The sequence below is a fragment of the Lissotriton helveticus genome, chromosome 7 (genome assembly GCF_964261635.1).
Source record: "Lissotriton helveticus chromosome 7, aLisHel1.1, whole genome shotgun sequence".
Classification (NCBI taxonomy): domain Eukaryota; kingdom Metazoa; phylum Chordata; class Amphibia; order Caudata; family Salamandridae; genus Lissotriton; species Lissotriton helveticus.
This window is the reverse complement of record NC_136068.1, coordinates 1486504037-1486524239: the sequence shown is the minus strand read 5'-3', so window position 1 is coordinate 1486524239 and position 20203 is coordinate 1486504037. Positions and strand designations below refer to the sequence as shown.

The 20203-nt window shown below is 45.9% G+C and overlaps 1 protein-coding gene across 1 annotated transcript in view; it reads right to left on the bottom strand.

Annotated features, from left to right (window-relative positions):
• Positions 1–20203, bottom strand: part of LOC144770407 (sacsin-like) — a 197299-nt gene that overhangs the window by 44293 nt on the left and 132803 nt on the right. The window contains exon 7 of the mRNA XM_078654916.1: positions 11417–11505. Coding sequence (XP_078511042.1) covers positions 11417–11505 — 89 coding nt within the window. The remainder of the gene's footprint in view (positions 1–11416; positions 11506–20203) is intronic.

Genomic DNA, 20203 nt, shown 5'->3' with positions numbered 1-20203 from the left:
GACTGCGTGTCACTGGGAGCTGGGAGCTGGAAGCGCGACACAATGAGGATGAAGCGTGTCACCGACGTAGCAGTTGCCGTCGCATCGCCGAAGAAGTGTTTTGCCGCCGCAGCAGTTCGCCGTTGCATCACCGACAAAGCTTGTCTAATCACCGGAGAAGCGTGCCGCAGGGCCTGTCGCGGCTCACGAGTCTACCGGGGCATGGCACGGCCGCCGGGTGTGCACACATTGCATCAACATTGTCGCATCACATCAAAGACGCCATTTTGCTGCATCGCACTGGGTCGTCGCCTCGCATCGAGGTGCCATCTTGTCGCATCTTAATCGGAACGCAGTAAGAAACCAATGCATCACCTCCCCTGCACTGCAGTAAAGAACCAACGCTTTTACCATCTACATTGAACTAAGATATTTCTACCATTTTAAAGACTTATTGTTGATTACAGTATTGTGGATTTTTGTTGTTTGGTCTTGTGTTAAGTCTAGTAAAGATTACTTATTTTTCTAAACTGGTGTGGTGGGTGTCCTTTTGTAGTGTTTTCACTGTATGCTCACAAATGCTTTACACACTGCCTCTGAGATAAGCCTGTCTGCTTGTGCTAAGCTACCAAGGGGGTGAGCAGGGGTTACTTAGGAGTGCATCTCCCTTTCCCTGACTAGAAGCAAGGGCCCCTACTTGGTCAAAGGTTACCTCTGCAACTACAGACCCCCATTTTTAACACCATGTTCTTACAAAAACATGGCTCAAAGAAGAGTCCTTTCCGTCTGACTGTTTTATAAATACCTGCAATAGAAAAGATAGAGGAGGTTAGCCATAATTTTCAAGGAAGAATTTATGGACACCTTCACACCCATCGACATTACGGGATGTGATAACCTTCAATTTTCACTTGAGGTCTAACCCACTTCACCTTCTCAGGCATTGTGATGTATCGTACCCCAGGAACTGCCTCCCAGTTTGCTCAAGTGCTACCAGATATAGTAGCAGAATGCAGTCTTCAGAAAGCGAAGTTTACCCTGCGAGGGGACTAAAATCTTATCTTTGAAGAAAATGGTTGCAAAATTGATAGAGCTAGCCCAAGATCTTGATGCATTACAATTATGGCAAATTATCAAGGCACCTACACACAATTGAGGTCATCTCCTAGACCCTGTTTTTACTAATATCCCAAATCCCAATATTATGGTCTGACCACTACATAGTCCCCCTCTGGCTTGAGGTCCCTAAAACTACAGTCAAGCAGCCCTACGTCCCAAAAACCCTGGCGATCTTGATTCAGACTTAATGTCAGGGAATGGACAGAGGCACTCATTGAATCTGCTTCAACTCCGAGTGGAGACACGATGGAAAGGTATAACTCATTAGAGACATTGCTAGACATCTCATTGAACCTCTTGTGCCCTTCTGATTTCATAAATCCAATCAGACAAAAAGGAGGGCTCCATGGTACACTCCAGAGTTGATTAGACTAAAAAGAGCAGCTGAAAAAAGGCAAAGAGAATTGAGAATATGATGACCACAGGAAATACAGCTATAGAATAGCCATACAAAACTATAAATGAGCCATAAGACAGACTAGAATTGCACACTTTGAGGAAAAAATAGAGCATGCCCCCAACTCATCCAAGGAACATTTTATGGTGGTAAAGAGCCTTATGAAATCACCCTTAAGCTCCATAGCCCCACCCACCTTCAGAAGAACGCTGCACTATGTTTGCTAACTTCTCGCTCAATAAAGTCAATACAAAATCCTGCCTACAGCTGTCACAACTACCACAATCTCTCTGGCAAGGTCATGACAGGACCCAATTTGTCAGCATTGCCTGCACTAAGCCACCAAATTATTGAGTCAGCCCTAAACCTATAAAATCAGGACCGCCGCTTGATGTGGCACCTCCCGATATCTTAGGAAAGGGCAGCGACGCCCTTCTGTCCACTTTGATAGACATTCTTAACCACTCCCTGGCAAGTGGCAACATTACCCTAGCATGGAAACATGCTATAGTAAAACCGCTACTAAAAAAATCCACAGCCAATTCTTTCTTAGCAGAAAGCTACAGACTGTTCTCCCTACTTCCAGTAGCTAGCAAATAATTGGAAAAACAAAGCTGTGCCCCCCACCCCCTCCGCTTCCCTCCTCCATTCTTTGGCTACCTCCCCTTTTCCCTTCCTCTCCCCTCTAAATTCCTCTCCACCTGCCTGCTTTGTCTATCCTTATGCCTATGCTCCGCTTAATTCACCCTCACCCTCTACACGCCATTAACCGAAGAATGTAACTTGTAACTGCAGTACCTTCTGTAATAATGTGTAATTTGTAACGTATGTAACTCTCCTTATGTAAAGTGCTCTGATGCCTCTGGGTCTAGCCATCGCTATATAAAACTCAAGTAAATAAACAAAAAATGTCAACAAACACCCTTCCGGCTTCCTGAAAACTCACAAGATTCTACACCATACCCAGACAGTAGTAGTAGTAGTAGCACCGAGACTGCCCCGCTAGTGGATACCGGGGAACTCCGATCTATTCCGGACCAAGGTGGCTAGGCAGCCATGATAATGTTAGACTCAAGCTCAGCCTTTGACACCTTCTCACATCCCCCTCTCATTCAGAGGATGAAATAAGCCGGAATCGTTGGGGACATCCTGAGATGGCTGGAAGTCTTCTTGGACAAATGAAGCTTCCAGGTATGCATAGATGCCCTCTTCTCAGCCGTCCACCCTCTAAAGTGTGTGGTCTCACAGGGCTCTTCACTGAGCCCCACACACTTAAATTTCTCTGTGTTCCCCCTGACAGAGTGTGTGCGTGCACATGGCTTAGCCTTAGTGAAATAGGCAGATGATATGCAAATCATCATGGCCCTCACACCAGAAGCTAGTGGAACATCCATCCAACGTAACTCCTGGCTAAAGGAGGTGACAGATTAAATATCTGCAAGAAGCCTGAAACTCAATGGTAAAAAGATGGAAGTGTGGTCAGTAACAACCTTCAAGTGGAATGGAATTGTCATGGCCACAGCACTTAGGAGAGATTTCTAAGCCCGCCTAGGCAGTAAAAAGCCTGGGTTTTTGGACTGATATCAAACTTACCATGGAAAGGGGGGCGTGGCCAAGCCTAGCAGCAAGATGACCGCACAGTGAGGTGGCTCTCCTGGCAGAGCACATAATCGGTCTACTATCGGAGACCTGGCTAAAGATCTGAGCAATAAGAATAGAAAAACTACACGACTTACCCACATGCTGTCGTTTGCAGAGCTCCTGGCGACGAAATCAGGCTGAGAACCGCGGATCCGGTGAAAGTGTGGAGCGGCCTACCCCGGGCCGGGAAATCACAGTGGAGGCCCACGGCGGGGAGTGTAGGCTGTGAACTGCAATTAATTACCATGAAAATGCCACTGATTCAGCCGCCCAAGTTAGGAGCCCAGCTCGGATGTGGACTGTACGAAGTACGGCAGTAGCGAGGGGCCAAGCGGAACAAACCGGGAGAGAGACGAGCACCAAAATGGCGGCCCAATGACACCAGGAATCCTAGGTGGTGCATAAAGCGGCAAAGGACACGGAGGGCACACATCAGCAGCGGTGAGTCTGGCTGGCCAGTGCATCTCCCCCCTCCCCCGCCGCGTGCAGCTAACAAAAAACTGCCCGAGAAGGACAGGCGCGAGCTAGAGAATACGACGGCGGCCGGCGGGAGTGGGCTGGAAGTTCGCAAATCAACGCCGTGACGAGCAGCCCCGAATCGGCCGCGAGTAAGAATATCGCCCTGAGCAACGTGACCCCTGGCGCCAGCCGGAGGTTCGGCTCATGCTGAGAATCCACATACCTCCCGCCCAGCTTCTCCAGAGTTCAGCATAGATGGTCTCTGCTGCTACAAGCTGTGCGAGTGAGTCGGCCCTGCCTGTCTGCATTGAAGGACAGTGAACTGTGATACGGGGGGCGACCTCCCCGGATCCCATATAGCGAGCAGTGGAAGAGCAGGGGAAAGGACCCTGCAGCGGCACCCTGCTTTAGGCCATCCGAGTACGAAAAAGCGCTGAAACCCAGAAGAGAGGAGCTTACAAGTGTAAACTCCCCGACGTAGGAGTCACTCAGGTGTCGATAGGAGGTGGTCTGGTCGGGTCACTCCGCTACCCACCGTTTGGGCATTTTACACCCAAGAGAACCACAACGAAGATGGGAGGAAATACCAACACTAGTGAGTGTCGCACCGTGAGGCAAATAACGACTGCATAGACTACACAAAGAGCTACTCGTAGGAAGCGAGTGCAGTACAAGTAGCTGCTCCCTGGTGAAGAAGGTAGATGACAGGCCGTGAGGCCGCATCGAAGTGGGACACTTGCTGGACTTTCCTGAGACAGTAGATCACCAGCAAGCAAGCCTTGTCCAGCCTCAGATAGGCTCCACGTTTGTGCTTCCATTGGCGGACAGGCCGAGGGACGCTGGTTACATATAGCTGGGCGGCCGGCGCCAGGAGTGAGTCACTAGATACGGAACAAGGAGGGCATACGCCGAAAACGCGGGGACAGCACGACATACAAGCACAGCACAATCCATCCAAACTTGCCGTCTCCCCATGACACAGTATCTGGAACAGACAGTTGTCCTCACAGAGCCACGGGGGTGGAGGAACCGACTATCGACATGGGGAAGGCCGACAACAAGCAACCAAAAATCAACTTTGAAAAACGGTCAACACGCCTCCAAGACCCCACTGCGGCTTCACTCACTGTGGTCCCCGAGACACAAATGGACTCTGACCAAGACGATTAAATCAAAGCAATGATGCAGGAGTTACGAGGTAGCCTGAGAGCCATTGACACAAAATTAGACAACAAGTCGGAACGAATAGACCACATGTCCCAAAGGATGGATAAGCACGAAAGGCGGATGGACATACTGGAGCAGCGAGTCTCAGACTCAGAGGATCATCAGGAAGCATCAAAGGGCAGCATGCTACATATGGAGAGGGACCTTGAGGTGATCAAGGCCCACAACGAGGACTTGGAAGCAAGGTCCAGAAGGAACAAAGTATGCATCACGGGGATACCGGACTCGACCAACATCCAAAATATGGAAAGATAAGTAGAAGATTTGCTCCGAGACCTCTGTGCGGACGAACTTACCCCGACATTCCTGGTGGAATGAGCGCATCGTACCCTGGGACCTAGACCGGCTCCGGGAGCCCCCGAGACCGATTATAGCTCACCTACTCAACTATAGAGACCGACACTGTGCTGAGAGCGTACAGAGATAAAGGGGACACTCAATACCAAGGGAACAGAATAGCGCTGTATCCGGACTTCACCCAAGCAGTCCAGTCGGCGAGATGTGAATTCATACCGGCCAAAAAACTGCTGCAACAGGCTGGCACGAAATATGCTATGATGTATCTGGCCAAGCTACGAGTCCACACTGGAGGGAAACCCATGTTTTTCACTGACACCAGCGCTGCCTTGAAGTTTGCGAAACAGACTGCCAGGAAACACTGACAGGAGGAGGCAGAGACCTTGCATGATCCTAGCAATCAGATGAGTGATAATGACTGACTATGTACAGGGCTGGGGGACATGCATTCTACATTACTAGGGAGACCATTGATGATTACTCAATTAAGCCAGAGCTGCCCATATTCGCTCTGCCACCCTGTCCAAGAGTGAAAGGGCAGATAGCAGGTAACCCCACGCCCCTGTGGGATGATTCCCGGTTGATTCCCTGTTACACTAAGTTCCATGGGTTCCCTCATGAGGGGTGTTTTTCAGCAAGGTATGCACAACCTGATTGGGGGGGTTGGTGTGGGTGGGGGATGGAGGGAGGGGTGTTAATCTTTGTTGTTGTTGGATGCAAGGCAACTCAGCCATGGCCTTATGTTATTTTACCTGTAGACAGCCACATATAGCTAAAACACAGAGCAGACATGCACGTCAAGTACAACGAAGGCTCTATATCTGGACTAGGATCGAACAGGGGAAGAAAACATACAGTAATATAACTAAACTAGATGCTAAGACGCTACTGCAGCCACCCGTCTAAACTCAATTGCCTGATTTGGAATGTGCAAGGTCTAAACAACCACCGTAAATCTAGGCTTGTGCAATCTTACCTGTCTAGGCACCGGCTAGATATTTGCCTCCTACACAAGACTCACCTCCTGGGGATGACCAGCACGAGACTGTCCACCGCTCGCTGGTGCGAGATTAACAGTGCAGGCTACTCAAGCTACTCCTGGGATGTAGCGACTCTCATTCGGAAAGGGGTCCTCTAGAACATACACCAATCGATAAAAGATCCAGAGGGGCGGTTTCTTCTCCCGAAGGGAACACTATATCACAGTCCATTAATTATAGCAAATGTCTATGGGCCCAACGTAGATGATCCTACATTTTTCACACAGCCATTATCATAACAGTTTTAAAACTGGACAAAGACCCTACTCATAGGGATTCCTATTGCCCAATTTCACTAATAAACATAGACGTGAACATTTTGGCAAAACCTTTAGCTACCCGAATGCAACCTCTGCTCATCAGAATAATACTACCAGACCAGTCCGGTTTTATACCTGGACTGTCTACGTCCCACAATCTCTGGATGATATTCGCCCTAATGCATTATCTGGCACCATACATTCCGGCAATCACAGCCTTGCTCGATGCCACTAAGGCATTCAACTCCTTGGAGTGGAGCTTCCTTTTTCCGTTGCTATACTGAATATGTCTCAGCCCCATCTTTATCCAGCAGATAAAAACTACTGTACATGATGCCCACGGCGTCCTTGCAGGTGAACGGCCTGGCCTCTGAACCCTTCGATATCTCCATTGGGACAAGACAGGGGTTCCCCCTATCGCCCTTACTTTATGCCATTGCAACAGAGCCACTGACAGCACACATCAGACAACTTCACACACACCGCAGCATTGGGTTCACATCACAGGGTCTGTCAGTTTCATTATACGCAGACGACATCACACTATACATGACCGACCCTAAAGAAAATTGGGCACCCATGACATGGGAATTGATCTGATATTAGGAACTCTTCAGGGTGCGAATAAACTGGAGCAAATCTGTCATCTTACCCTTGACATCCAGCACTCGGCCCTTCGACACTGAGTACCCAATCACCTGGACGACAGGACCAACACGGTATTTGGGGATTTGGCTGAGCAATGACCTTAACGAATGATGGTCCGAAAACTACGACAGAGTAATAGACTGGATCACAGAGAGGGTACACTGTTGAAAATCACTGCCCCTCTCTCTGGTGGGATGCATTGCGTTGGCTGAAATGATCATACTGCCCAAGCTGTTGTATCTCTTTGTTAACATCCCCATTCCTCCAACAACACACTTTTTCAAAACACTGCGCTCCCTCATGTTGAACTGGTGTGGGCGGGGAAACAGCCCAGGATAACGTGTGAGGTTCTTACCCTACCCTAATCCAAAGGGGACCTGGCCGCACCTGATTTTGCATTATACGCGTACAGTGCGCTGGCGCACTTGTTACACCACTGGGTACACCCTACACCCTTCCAGCCGCATGTGGCCGTGGAAATAGACAGAAGAGCAGCACTGCCACTTGCTACCACCATTTTTCAAACGTATAGGAGAGCACGAGGTGAAGTTAATACAGTGGAGGCGCTGCGATGGGCTCGGACCGGACTGCGCAAGAGAGCAAAGCTAGACACGTTATACGCTCCCCGATGCAATTGGAGAATCATGCACAGATACCCCCACTGGAAAATCGTAGGGCGCGGGAGAGAGCGACACAGCTTAAGATATGCAAGGGCAAGAACCTATTTCCCGCAGACACCTTCATAACTTTGCAACAGATGTGTGGACAGATGCCCCCCACAGCAGCGGACATGCTCCTGTATTACCAGTTACGCTCCTCTTGTAGAAGTCGGTTCGACACGTTTCCACGACCCCCCCACCACTGCCTGCACTAGAAAACGTACTTGCGATTGAACACGGCCGCAAGCTGATCACTCGCATATATAACACTATGCAGCGGGAATCCCCACTAATTACCCCTAAGGCTAGAGCAGTGTGGGCGGCGGATATAGGGATGGACATCTCGGACAATCAATGGCAATTGGTCTGCGGTCAATTGCGACTTCTGTCCATAAATTACCGGCTGAGATTGATCCACTTCAAGTATGTGCACCGCCTGTATCGGACAACGGGACAATTGCACCGAATGGACCTGCGCCCCGATAATCGCTGTTGGCGGTGTGGGGATGCACAGGCCAAGTTCCGGCACGTGGCATGGCACTGCTGGCCGGTGGCCAACTTCTGGATACACACATTGCAGCACATACAGGCCATTACTGGACATAAGCTGCCCTGCACGCTGCTCGCTGCACTGCTGGGTGACAACACTGATATTACACCCAAACGTATAAGATTGACTTTGATGCTGTTAATTATGGCTAAACGCCAAGTAGCCATTCATTGGAGCGCGACTAAGCCGCCGACCACTAAATATTGTATCAATAGTGTCACCACTGTATAACGCAACTGGAGACATATTGGGAAAAGCTGCCAGCGCGGTCCCGCCCCCGAGATTTCTGGGAGCCGTCTGTAAACTGGCTGAACACGATGAACATAGACAACCTTTAATGTGCCTACAAGGTATTATTAATACCTTTCTTGACATTGAAGATCGGGATCCCTCTGCCTCTCACTAAAGTGTAGTCTCGGCATAGGAAAATATATGACAACCACTGTCGCCATACTGTTATGTACTGCTGTTGATTTTATCCGGTATATGTAGTCTCGGCATAGGAAAATATAGAACAAACACTGTCGCCATACTGTTATGTACTGCTGTTGATTTTATCCGGTATATGCTGTATATGAAATTGGTGGTTATGACACCCATGTCCTGAAGGCCGAGTAATGCTTGATGATTGTCTTGTTGAATGTGATTGTCATTTTTTGTTACAAATGCCAATAATAAATAAATAAGTAATAAATGACCATGGAAACCCAGGCCAGAAAACTGCAGTGACTAATAAGCTCTCGTCCAGGCTATAGAAACTTCAAGTAGTACAGAACGCTGCTTCCAGGATCCTTCCTAAAATTCCCAAGCAACCATTCATCCAGTCCAGCACTAGCAGCCCTGCATGGATACCAGTTCAGAAAAGAATTCAAGTTAAGGTGCTATTCAAGTTAAGGTGCTTTGCATCGTCCATTCAGTCGTACATGGGAAAGGCCCACTCATCATCCAGAAACTAACCACCCCCTATGCTCCAAGGAGGTCTCTTTGATCCGGGAAGCTAGAGCTCCTGATGGTACCTATGGTCAGCAGAGAAAAGGGCAGCGTCTATTCCTTTGCTTACCTGGTCCCTAAACTATGGAAATGCCTCCCCATTGCCCTCAGATTTCAACAGTCGGAAGCTGGTTTCAGAAAACTCCTAAAAACGAATCTTTTCTATGCTCGGCTCTAGCCTGAAGTTTATCAAGGCATTCCCGCTGGTGGTGTTATTATCAGCACTGGAAGGCCCAGTCGGTTAGCTATGCGCTATACTAAAACATCAGAATAGAGTAGGTATGTAGAGCCCTTTCTGCAACTGAGTCAGGTTGGGGGAAAAAGACAGACAATTCAATAGATTGATTAAGGTGTAATTGAAAAAAACACATTCGGAAGACATGTAATATTGGTATGAAATACCATCCTATTTCTCTGCACTCGGAAGACAGATTCTTCTAAAGTTGTGCCTGAAGCTCACTGACACGTCTGAGTTAAGTGATAGCAACTAGGAATGTCACCTTCCAGGATAAAAACTGTAGGAGGCAGGAGTGGAGGGGTTCAACTTGAGGACCCATTATTCTTAGTCTTGTTAATACAATATTTAAGTTCCACGTAGGAGCTGATGGCAGTCTGGGTGGAATCACTCTGTTAAGACCTTCCAGAAATGCTTTCATGACTGAAATCCTGAATAGGGAAGTGTGATGTCTGTTCTGTAGATATGAAACTACTGCCACTAGGTGTAACCTTATAGATGTAAAAACTAAAATCAGAGGTATGAAATTAAATAAGTAGCAGACAATGTCTTGAAATGTGGCTGCTAATGGATGAACATGTTTGGAATGACAGTAGTGAATAAACCTTTACCATTTAGCAGCATAACAGTAGTAGGCCTACATGTCTCTTTAAGAATGTCCATGCACTGCTATGAGAGATCAGATAGCCAAATTCGAAGACTTCAGGAGCCAGATCGCACGGTTGAGGTACCTGAGATCTTGATGTCTGATTTTTTCTGTGGTTCTGCATGAAAAGGTCCTGCCTGTTCAGCCCTATTTTGTGGGGAGCTACTGAGAGTTCCAGTAGTGCGCCTGAACATCTTCCCCAAGCAACTGCTGATGTGGTGAAAGTTTCTGATTGCGAAGTGGAATGTTTGGAGGTGTGGAAGTGCGCACCAGGCAATAACCAGGTTGGATAAGCATCCACCGGTCTGAGGTGATATTCCGCAGGCGGGAAAGTGGGCCACAGATTATGTTAGCATCTTGTGACCCTCTTTGTAAATATTGGATTTTATTTACCTATAAAGGTGATCTTCTTCTTTGAAGTTAAAGTACTGACTGGACATTGAAGTTATTCAATAATATTAATGTGTCATACCATATATCTATTTCATCCCGACTACCTCTAAAGTAAGCCTTGACTGCCAACCATTTCTACCCTGGGAATGTCCAGTGCCCAAAGGAGGCCATTCCATTCTCCAGTTGCAGTGCAATATTATTGTGGTCCCGGATCATCAGTTTCAAATGACAGTACCCACACATGATATTTCCCAGTGATCAGTGACTGCCCTCAAGACACCCCAAATAACCCTTTCACTCATCAACTGTATCTTTAGAAACAAAGCAGTGAAAGTGGCACACCTTTGATGGATGAACTACTTAAAGTGCATTACACTATATTACATTATTAGGATATATGCTACCCCAGGCAATAAAGTATATAATTGGCACTCTGGCATGTCAGCTATTTCAAAGGAATAGCTATATTATTATAATGTTGCTAGAGTCCGGTCCTTTATCCTATCATCTTCACTGAAAAATCTAATAAATTACAGGGAGAGGTGAAAGGTACATGGGTTCAACCGTGAGAGAACATCTGTGCTCACCGTGATTGGATCCGTACGGAGTGGCAATGCTTACACACATTCCTTTACCAATTTGCCATTCAAAGTTAGGTTTGCACTCTCTGTTAGCTCTATCTAGATCCTGCGAACAGATCTACCTTAATTAATGCTACTCAGCTGACTGGCTGTACCTAAAAGTAACGACTAAACACAAGGAATGGGAATTGTTTAAAGATGCATAAGTTTTGGGTTCCCGTTTAAGAAGGTACAAAGTGAATCTTTCTTTTTACTAATACAGGAGTACAATTGAATATCCAAATAAAAGTCTTACTGCTTTCTCCAATCTTCCTAAGATGCTGAAGAAGTCCAGGTTTAAGATCACTGCGAAGGAAGCATCCGGCAAGCCCAGGTAGGAGTATTCTGCAAAGATAACAAAGAGTGCACTTTATTTTCACTCATGTTAAACTCAATGCCAGTGTGAGACAGAAGGCAGTCCTGTAATAGGAGCACCCAATACAGGCCTTCTGGGATGATAGGCAAAGAGTTGTGCTAGATGTTTGCAAGACCTTTACAACCTATGTGCCTCTAATGGACAGGGTGAGAAACAACTCTTGCCCTGGACATTCTAAAGTACTGCAAAGAGCAGGAGTTCCAGACCAGTGTAGCAGCTGAAAAGTACGCCCCAGCTGCAGAATAAGGGAAACAGCTTTTACCACACATTTTTTACCAAATATGCTTTTACCACGCAGGTAAGTACCACACAGGTATATATTTGTACCTTTACCATGCAGTACTTTAACCACGCGGGTAACATTTTTTTTTTTAAATCACAACATTTTTACGCTTTTTATTTATTTTATTTAAGTGATTTTGGTTTGGGTACAGAGGGAAAGATGATACATGTAATAAAAGGAAGCAGGGTATTTCATAAGTCATTGGCGGAAAGTAGCTCTTTTATATGGAGGACCATGCAACACCACAGACACTGTGCTCACCTCAAATGTCTGTTTTTCTAGCATATACATACATATATATATATGGTGCGAGAGCAATTGAACATTTCCCTAGAATGAAGCCTATGAGATTCTTGGATTATAATCGGATGGACTAGTGCTTGACTAAGAACATTTTCCTGTTGGGAAATTAATTGTTCCAACAAGTACGAGGGATGGCTATTGGCACTTGCTTCTCCGCCTCCAGTTATGCGAATTTACATCTTGGCTAGTGGGAGGAGCAGGTGCTCGGGCCCAAATTTGGAACAGTGGCCAGAAAAAATATTAACATGGTTGAAATATATTCATGACGTCTTTGTGCTGTGGCAGGGCACGGAGACTGAAGCAGACCAATTTATTTCTGATTTGAACAGGAACTAATTGAATCTAAATTTTGTGGGGCAGAAGAGTAAGATCCTTGGATATAACGTTTTGGGTTAGGGGGATAAATTGGAAACTACAAATTTTAGAAAGCCAATGGACGGGAATACATTTTTTATACGCCAGTAGTTCGCATCCGAGACCCCTTATAAGGAGCATCCCCTTTGGAGAATTCTATAGAGTGAGGAGAGCATGCAGAACCCTTGAAGAGTATGATAGAATCGAAGAGGAAATTAAATGTCGTTTTATTCAAAGGGGATATCCAGTTCCAGTTTTAAAAACGCCCTCAGATAAAGTGAGGAATTTGAACTTGAAAGTACAGAAGACAAAATGATACACCCAGATTTATAACAGCATACAACACTGAACATAAGAGAGTGAGACAGATTTTTAAAAAAAGCACTGCACTTTATTAAGGAGGAGTGGAGGACCCTGTATTAGGACAAGAATTGAAGAAAAATCCAGAAATCACATACCGAAAATCCAAATCACTGAGGGATTATCTGTTTAGAAGTGACTGTTTGGGGGTACATCACAACAGATCTGGCACCCACAAAAAGAGGACTTCTGAAAATGTCTTTCAGACAGTGTTTAACAGAACTATGAAAATACAAGATTTTTTGACTTGCAAAACAAGTTTTGTGATGTACATTCTGAAGTGTCTCTGTAGGAAAGTGTATGTTGGTAGTACCACACTACGGGAACGCAAGAGGATACTGCAGCATAGGAGAGCCATTATTAACAGAGATCGGAGTTACCCCTTGGTTAGGCACTTTTAGAAGGAACACCACAGTGATCCATCATTAATGAAATACAGTTGTATAGCACAAGCGCCAGAGAAAAGTAGGGGTGGAGACTGTCCCAGACACCCAGAGACCAGTGGACAATCTCGGGCTTGCGTCTTGGTCCCCTGCAACATTTAAGTATCTAGGTATTTACACATTTTACTCTCTATAGGATCTGCAGGAGGGTAATTTAAGAAAGTGTCTCCGACTTGCTTGTGCGGAGCAAGTGGTTCATGCCCCCCATTAAACAATCTACAGAAACATCCACCATCGTCGGGGGCGCCAACCCAGCAGGGCCACCTTGGCTGACGGAGGCGGAGAATCCCGTTAATTGCATCCCAAGAAAAGAATGTCAAAGCCAGGTTCCGGATACCACCAGCATGTCATTCAGATGTGGTTGCACGCAGATGAGCTTCAACCCTGATGCATCAAAACACGCCTTGATCACAGGTGAGTATTAACTCTACAAGGTGCGGGTGTTTTTAACTTCATACTACAGAAAATACCTACGAGTCCCACAATCCAATGTTTTCAGTTTCAAATAGTCATGGGACTTCAAAGAATTTTCCATAAAGTCTCATGAGAATGAAGTTAAAAACACGTGCACCTTGTCACATGTATGATGGATTATTAATTAACAGGATTGTGAACAGAGTGAATTCAAGGCTGGGCCACTGTGTGTGCAAGAGTACTGCTGGCTTTGTACTTTGTAAGTGGTTTAAGGCAGCCAGATTTTGCGAGGGTACTTTCATTTGCATGCCGTAATGACTGGATTTGAAAGATTGCAGCTGAGAGAGGAACTATAAATCGACAAGGTTTCATTGTACAGAAGTGGCATTTCCTTGGATATTACGTACAACATCATACCACTCTGCCCTACATGGAATTGAATCTTTTTGAGGCGAATAGAGTGTATGTTTTCATAAGTAAATTCAAAGGCTGAATAACATCGAAATCAGTGAAGGAGGACATAACACACTGTTGAAAGGTATTAAGGATATTGTGGTGCTCAAGTCATCAGTGATATGGGAACTAACTTTAGTGAAATGCTTTTTCTTAGATCCAGAGTGTTTTTAATTGGAACTGATTAATCAGAATTGTTTATATTTTCACTGACTTTCACTATTATTTTAAGAGATTTATTGAGCGCACAACTACCCGTAGGTGTCTCGGCGCTATGGATACGCTAACAGTAAAGAACAGAATTTATTGATTGAAAAGCCAAGTTTTTATCTGCTTCCGAAATGTTAATGAAGAAGTGCTGGCCTTAATTTGGGATGGTAGGCTATTGCAGAGTTTGATGGTTGTAACTATGAAAGACCTATCACCCCACAAGACTTTTTTTGTTCTTGGGACCTTCAGAAGGCCTGCTGTGGAAGAGCGTTCTGTTCTGTTCAATTAAACTATGAATTGACCCATTTCCATTGTGAGTCTGTTTTCTATTGAAAAAGTATTTCATTTGCTAACATGGGTCCCTCTTAAAAGTTTATTAGAGTATATAAGAACAAGTAATTGACCATGCTGTTATTGAATATGATTAAGACCCTTGCGGAGTCAAAACGCGTTATGCTGCACATACTGCCATTATTAAAAGTCTAAGAAAAACCAAAGGTGATGATGGACGGAGCGTTGACAATACACTCACTCACCCCCAGTCAACTGATCTGGGTTTAATCCATCACCGTTCTTTAGCTTACTCCGCCACCCCAGTTCAGACATGGCCATATGCAAATCAGTCTGACCCTGTGCCTCATGGGAACAGTCCAGCCCGAACTGCCAAGCCATGTCTTCCCTGGACCGGAATCAAGCTTCACAGGACCGGTTTTTGGCATTACAGCCGTCTTCAGCCAGGCTTGCTTGACTCCAGTGGCAAAGTGAGCAAGGGACTCACGTCTGCGCATACCCTGCCACCTTAGGGCGAACAAAGAAAAACCGAAGGTGATGATGGACGGAGCGTTGACAATACAAACACTCACCCCCAGTCAACTGATCTGGGTTTAATCCATCACCGTTCTTTAGCTCACTCCGCCACCCCAGTTCAGAAATGGCCATATGCAAATCAGTCTGACCCTGTGCCTCATGGGAACAGTCCAGCCCGAACTGCCAAGCCATGTCTTCCCTGGACCGGAATCAAGCTTCCCAGGACCGGTTTCTGGCATTACAGCCGTCTTCAGCCGGGCTTGCTTGACTCCAGTGGCAAAGTGAGAAAGGGACTCACGTCTGAGCATACCCTGCCAACTTAGGGCGAACAAAGAAAAACCAAATGTGATGATGGACGGAGCGTTGACAATACAAGCACTCACCCCCAGTCAACGGATCTGGGTTTAATCCATCACCGTTCTTTAGCTCACTCCGCCACCCCAGTTCAGACATGGCCACATGCAAATCAGTCTGACCCTGTGCCTCATGGGAGCAGTCCAGCCCGAACTGCCAAGCCATGTCTTCCCTGGACCGGAATCAAGCTTCCCAGGACCGGTTTCTGGCATTACAGCTGTCTTCAGCAGGGCTTGCTTGACTCCAGTGGCAAAGTGAGCAAGGGACTCACGTCTGAGCATACCCTGCCAACTTAGGGCGAAGAAAGAAAAACCAAAGGTGATGATGGACGGAGCGTTGACAATACAAACACTCACCCCCAGTCAACTGATCTGGGTTTAATCCATCACCGTTCTTTAGCTCACTCCGCCACCCCAGTTCAGACATGGCCATATGCAAATAAGTCTGACCCTGTGCCTCATGGGAACAGTCCAGCCCTTACTGCCAAGCCATGTCTTTCCTGGACCGGAATCAAGCTTCCCAGGACCGGTTTTTGGCATTACACCCGTCTTCTGCCGGGCTTGCTTGACTCCAGTGGCAAAGTGAGGAAGGGACTCACGTCTGAGCATACCCTGCCAACTTAGGGCGAACAAAGAAAAACCAAAGTTGATGATGGACGGAGCGTTGACAATACAAACACTCACCCCCAGTCAACTGATCTGGGTTTAATCTATCACCGTTCTTTAGCTCACTCCGCCACCCCAGTTCAGACATGGCCATATGCAAATCAGTCTGACCCTGTGCCTCATGGGAACAGTCCAGCCCGAACTGCCAAGCCATGTCTTCCCTGGACCGGGAATCAAGCTTCCCAGGACCGGTTTCTGGCATTACAGCTGTCTTCAGCCGGGCTTGCTTGACTCCAGTGGCAAAGTGAGCAAGGGACTCACGTCTGAGCGGTCCAGGGAAGACATGGCTTGGCAGTTCGGGCTGGACTGTTCCCATGAGGCACAGGGTCAAAAACTGATTTGCATATGGCCATGTCTGAACTGGGGTGGCAGAGTGGGCTAAAGAAAGGTGATGGATTAAACCCAGATCAGTTGACTGGGGGTTAGTGCTTGTATTGTCAACGCTCTGTCCATCACCACCTTTGGCTTTGCATTATTAAAAGTCTGTCACTACTGATCGGCTGGTGGACTTGTTTTCAAGCTACTGGAGGTGGAGTGCGAGCTTCTCTTTTCCAAGTATTGAGCGAGTGACGTTTGCTGACAAGCCCCGACTCGACAGGCTGGGCGTTCTGAATGTCAGATGTTGGATGAATATATATATATCGCTAGCAGGTAGTTCTAGTTAGGATCTAGTTTCCATAGAAAAAGCCTATAACTTTGGCGTTGTTTGACCAATCTTCATGAAATTTTATTTAAAAAGTTTCAAAGTAGGTTCTGTGTGTCTTGAAAAGTTTGTGGGTGATCCCTGCAGTGGGGACCGACAAATAGGGGCGCTAAATAAGGGTGTGTTTGTAATGTTAGCCCGAACTGCTGGACAGAATGACACCAAATTTGTCTGAAAGGTAGATGTTGTTACGCAGATTGGGCTTTTTGTTATTTGGTGCACATCTATTCAGTAGTTTTTGTGAATTTAACGTCGAACAATATACTCATATCTCTGGCCATGGATATTTTGCGGCAGTTTCACAATAGTAGCGGAGATTTCGGGACGATTCTGTGGGAACTCGCAAATGCGTGCACCAGTGGGAAGGACCCAACCTGAACAGAAAGTTTTGCCTACCATTTTATTGATCAAGAATGGTTACTATGGCTGAAAATATGTGTCAAAGCTAACATAAGGAGTCAGGGTGGAGATACTCTGACCCCATGTTAGAGAAATGGGGGTGATAGTGACAGAAGTTTTATGTCCAAAATTGATTTTTTTAAGCAAGTGTGATATTTGCGATGACGCTGCGACCACCAGCATGGCCACGTGTACCATCACTGGGGACATTGCGACGTCTTTGCAAAGCTTTGTTGAATTAAAAAAATACATATATTTGTACACACCCGCCATTGACTGTCACAGACTCATGTACGCACTCACAAACTCACTCAGGCACTTATACACCCAGTCACATCCCCACTTAAGATACTCATGCACCCACTCACTTACCCATTCAGGTACTCATGCACCCACCTACAGACTAATTCAGAGAGTAACGCACCCATGTACAGACACATTTAGAGACTCGCGCACATACTTAGAGACCCACTCATAGACTCATGCACACAGTCTGAATGAATATTTTAAGTTAAAAAATTTTAATGTGGTGGAATTATTACTTTTTTATGCGATTTCATGAAGTGATCACGATAATTACAATGTTGTAGCAATGTTAAAAAATTCCCCAAAAAATATTTAACAAGAAAATAAACAAAATGTTGGGCTCTTGGGTGGTTGTGACAAGAGCCTTTGTGTTGAGAGTGTGTATAAGACAGTTACAGATAAAACTATATTGTATGCAGAGTTTCAAGTTGCTTAGAATCACCCTGTTCCCTTCATCTGTAAAGAGAACTCCATCAGTTCTATAGATTCCATGCATGTTAAAATGCAGGTTGTTGTTGTAAATAGAGCCCATAATATGGTATCTGAGGAAAGCAGAAACAGTTTTTTTAACCTGTTTGCTGGCTTAGTAAATCAGTGGACAGAACTGATTAGACCACTTCCATTTCTGCCTTTGGCATATGTTGAGTACACCAAGACAGTATGAGGGAAACGCGTCATCAATTCAGCAAAGGTATCCTTCATTAGGGTTTCTAGTCGGACTCCAATTAATGTGCCTAGATTATTGCCACCACAGTGCACAATCGTGAGTCAGGGGCTGGTGAATCACACAATTGTTTTAATCAAAGGCAGCAATTGATTAAACTTCAATCTTTGCTGCCCAATCCACTCAAAAGTTATATAAAATATCTCTACATATGTGTTTTACACTTAATTAAAAACATACAATCGTGACGTTGTTGCGAAAACCAAAAATATCTTGAAATAGGAAGATTAATGTACTTTTTAAATAAATAGATGACAAATTAAAACAATAAGGGGCCGATTCCGAACTCACTGGGAGAAGGCTTTCTGACCGACTCGTGCTTCGGGGCTCCATGCACCTGAGTATGATGAGAACAAGCACTGACTGACACGGGTCGCACGGAGCCCCATTGAAGTCAATGGGAGCCTATTGTACGATGCGTACATAGGCTCCAATTGACGAAAAAGGTATGTTGTGCACAAGGGTGCCCCCTGTAGTGGGGACGCATCTGTGCCACCTGCACCGTACATGCATGTGTAGGGGGGACCCTTGGCTCCACCCCTGTGATTTACTCGTACAACTACAGGTATTGGGGGTCTGGCGCGGACCCCCGAAGTCCGCTTCCCGGAGCTTTTACATGTCGGAGGCTCCGACTCGATCCGCCTGTCCGACTTGTGCATCGTACTGGCTGGATCGGAAATCGCCTCCATTGCACAGCACGGTTTTCTTAAGGACGATACGTACGGAGCGGTTCCGATCCGGAAAATGATTCGGTCGGCGGTTTTCGCATTTCTCGCATCTTACTTGCTTGCTCGTACGTGTTGGTCAGAATACACGCGTCTGGCTCATACCTTTTCCGGCCGGATCGCATTTGAAGCCCTTCCGAGCGAGATCGGAATCGGCCCCTAACTGGTGCACTATGCATATATAATGTTCAATATCTAATTATAGAAAAAAAATACAAGGATGTTATAGTTATGAAATAGGATTTAAAAAAACTTAAATTCACTGAAAAAAACAAAGGTTACAGGGACGTTATAGTGAGGCTGGCATTTCACTCGTACAAAACCAGAGAAACTCAGCAATTATAGTTAGCTCGGCTGGCTATAACTCGTGTCCCAGCAATGCAGTGCTTATGACAAGGTCAGTGACATCACTGTTGAAATCTCAATTACATCACTAATGAGATCATCCACAGAGGCTTTGATGCACCCACTCACAAACCCATAGAACCTTTCGTACACCCACTCCAACTTCCACACTACCATTCTCAATCCCATTCACATACCAGTACTTACACAGCTACTCACTGATTCATAGATATAAGTACACATCCACTCACTCACCCATGCAGCCACTCACACACCCACTCACTCACTAATATTGTCACTTACATATCCACTCATACACACATACAGCCACTCACACAGTCACCCATAGAGTTACTCATAGACCTGCTCACTCACCCATACAGTCAATCACACAGCCACTTACTCACCCACGCAATTACACACAAACTCACTCATTTACTTTTACAGATACGAATATGCACTCAGTCACCTATAGTCACGTACACAAGCACACACTCACCCATACAGCCACTCTTACATTCATTCACTCACAGTCAATCACATACCCCAGAAATCACCTATACTGCCTTTCACATACCCAGTTACTCATCCATATGACATATGCATTCACTCACAGACACAGACATACACACACTCAGTCACCCATACAGCCCTTCACACACACACTCACGAATCCATAGAGCCACTGACTGACCCAATCACTTATCCATACAGGCAATTACACACTAACACAGAGTAACCCAGCAGGCCAACATCCCTGTGATTTTAACGATTCCCAATGGGTCCCAAATTGCGCCCTACCTCGTTAATAATCATGAG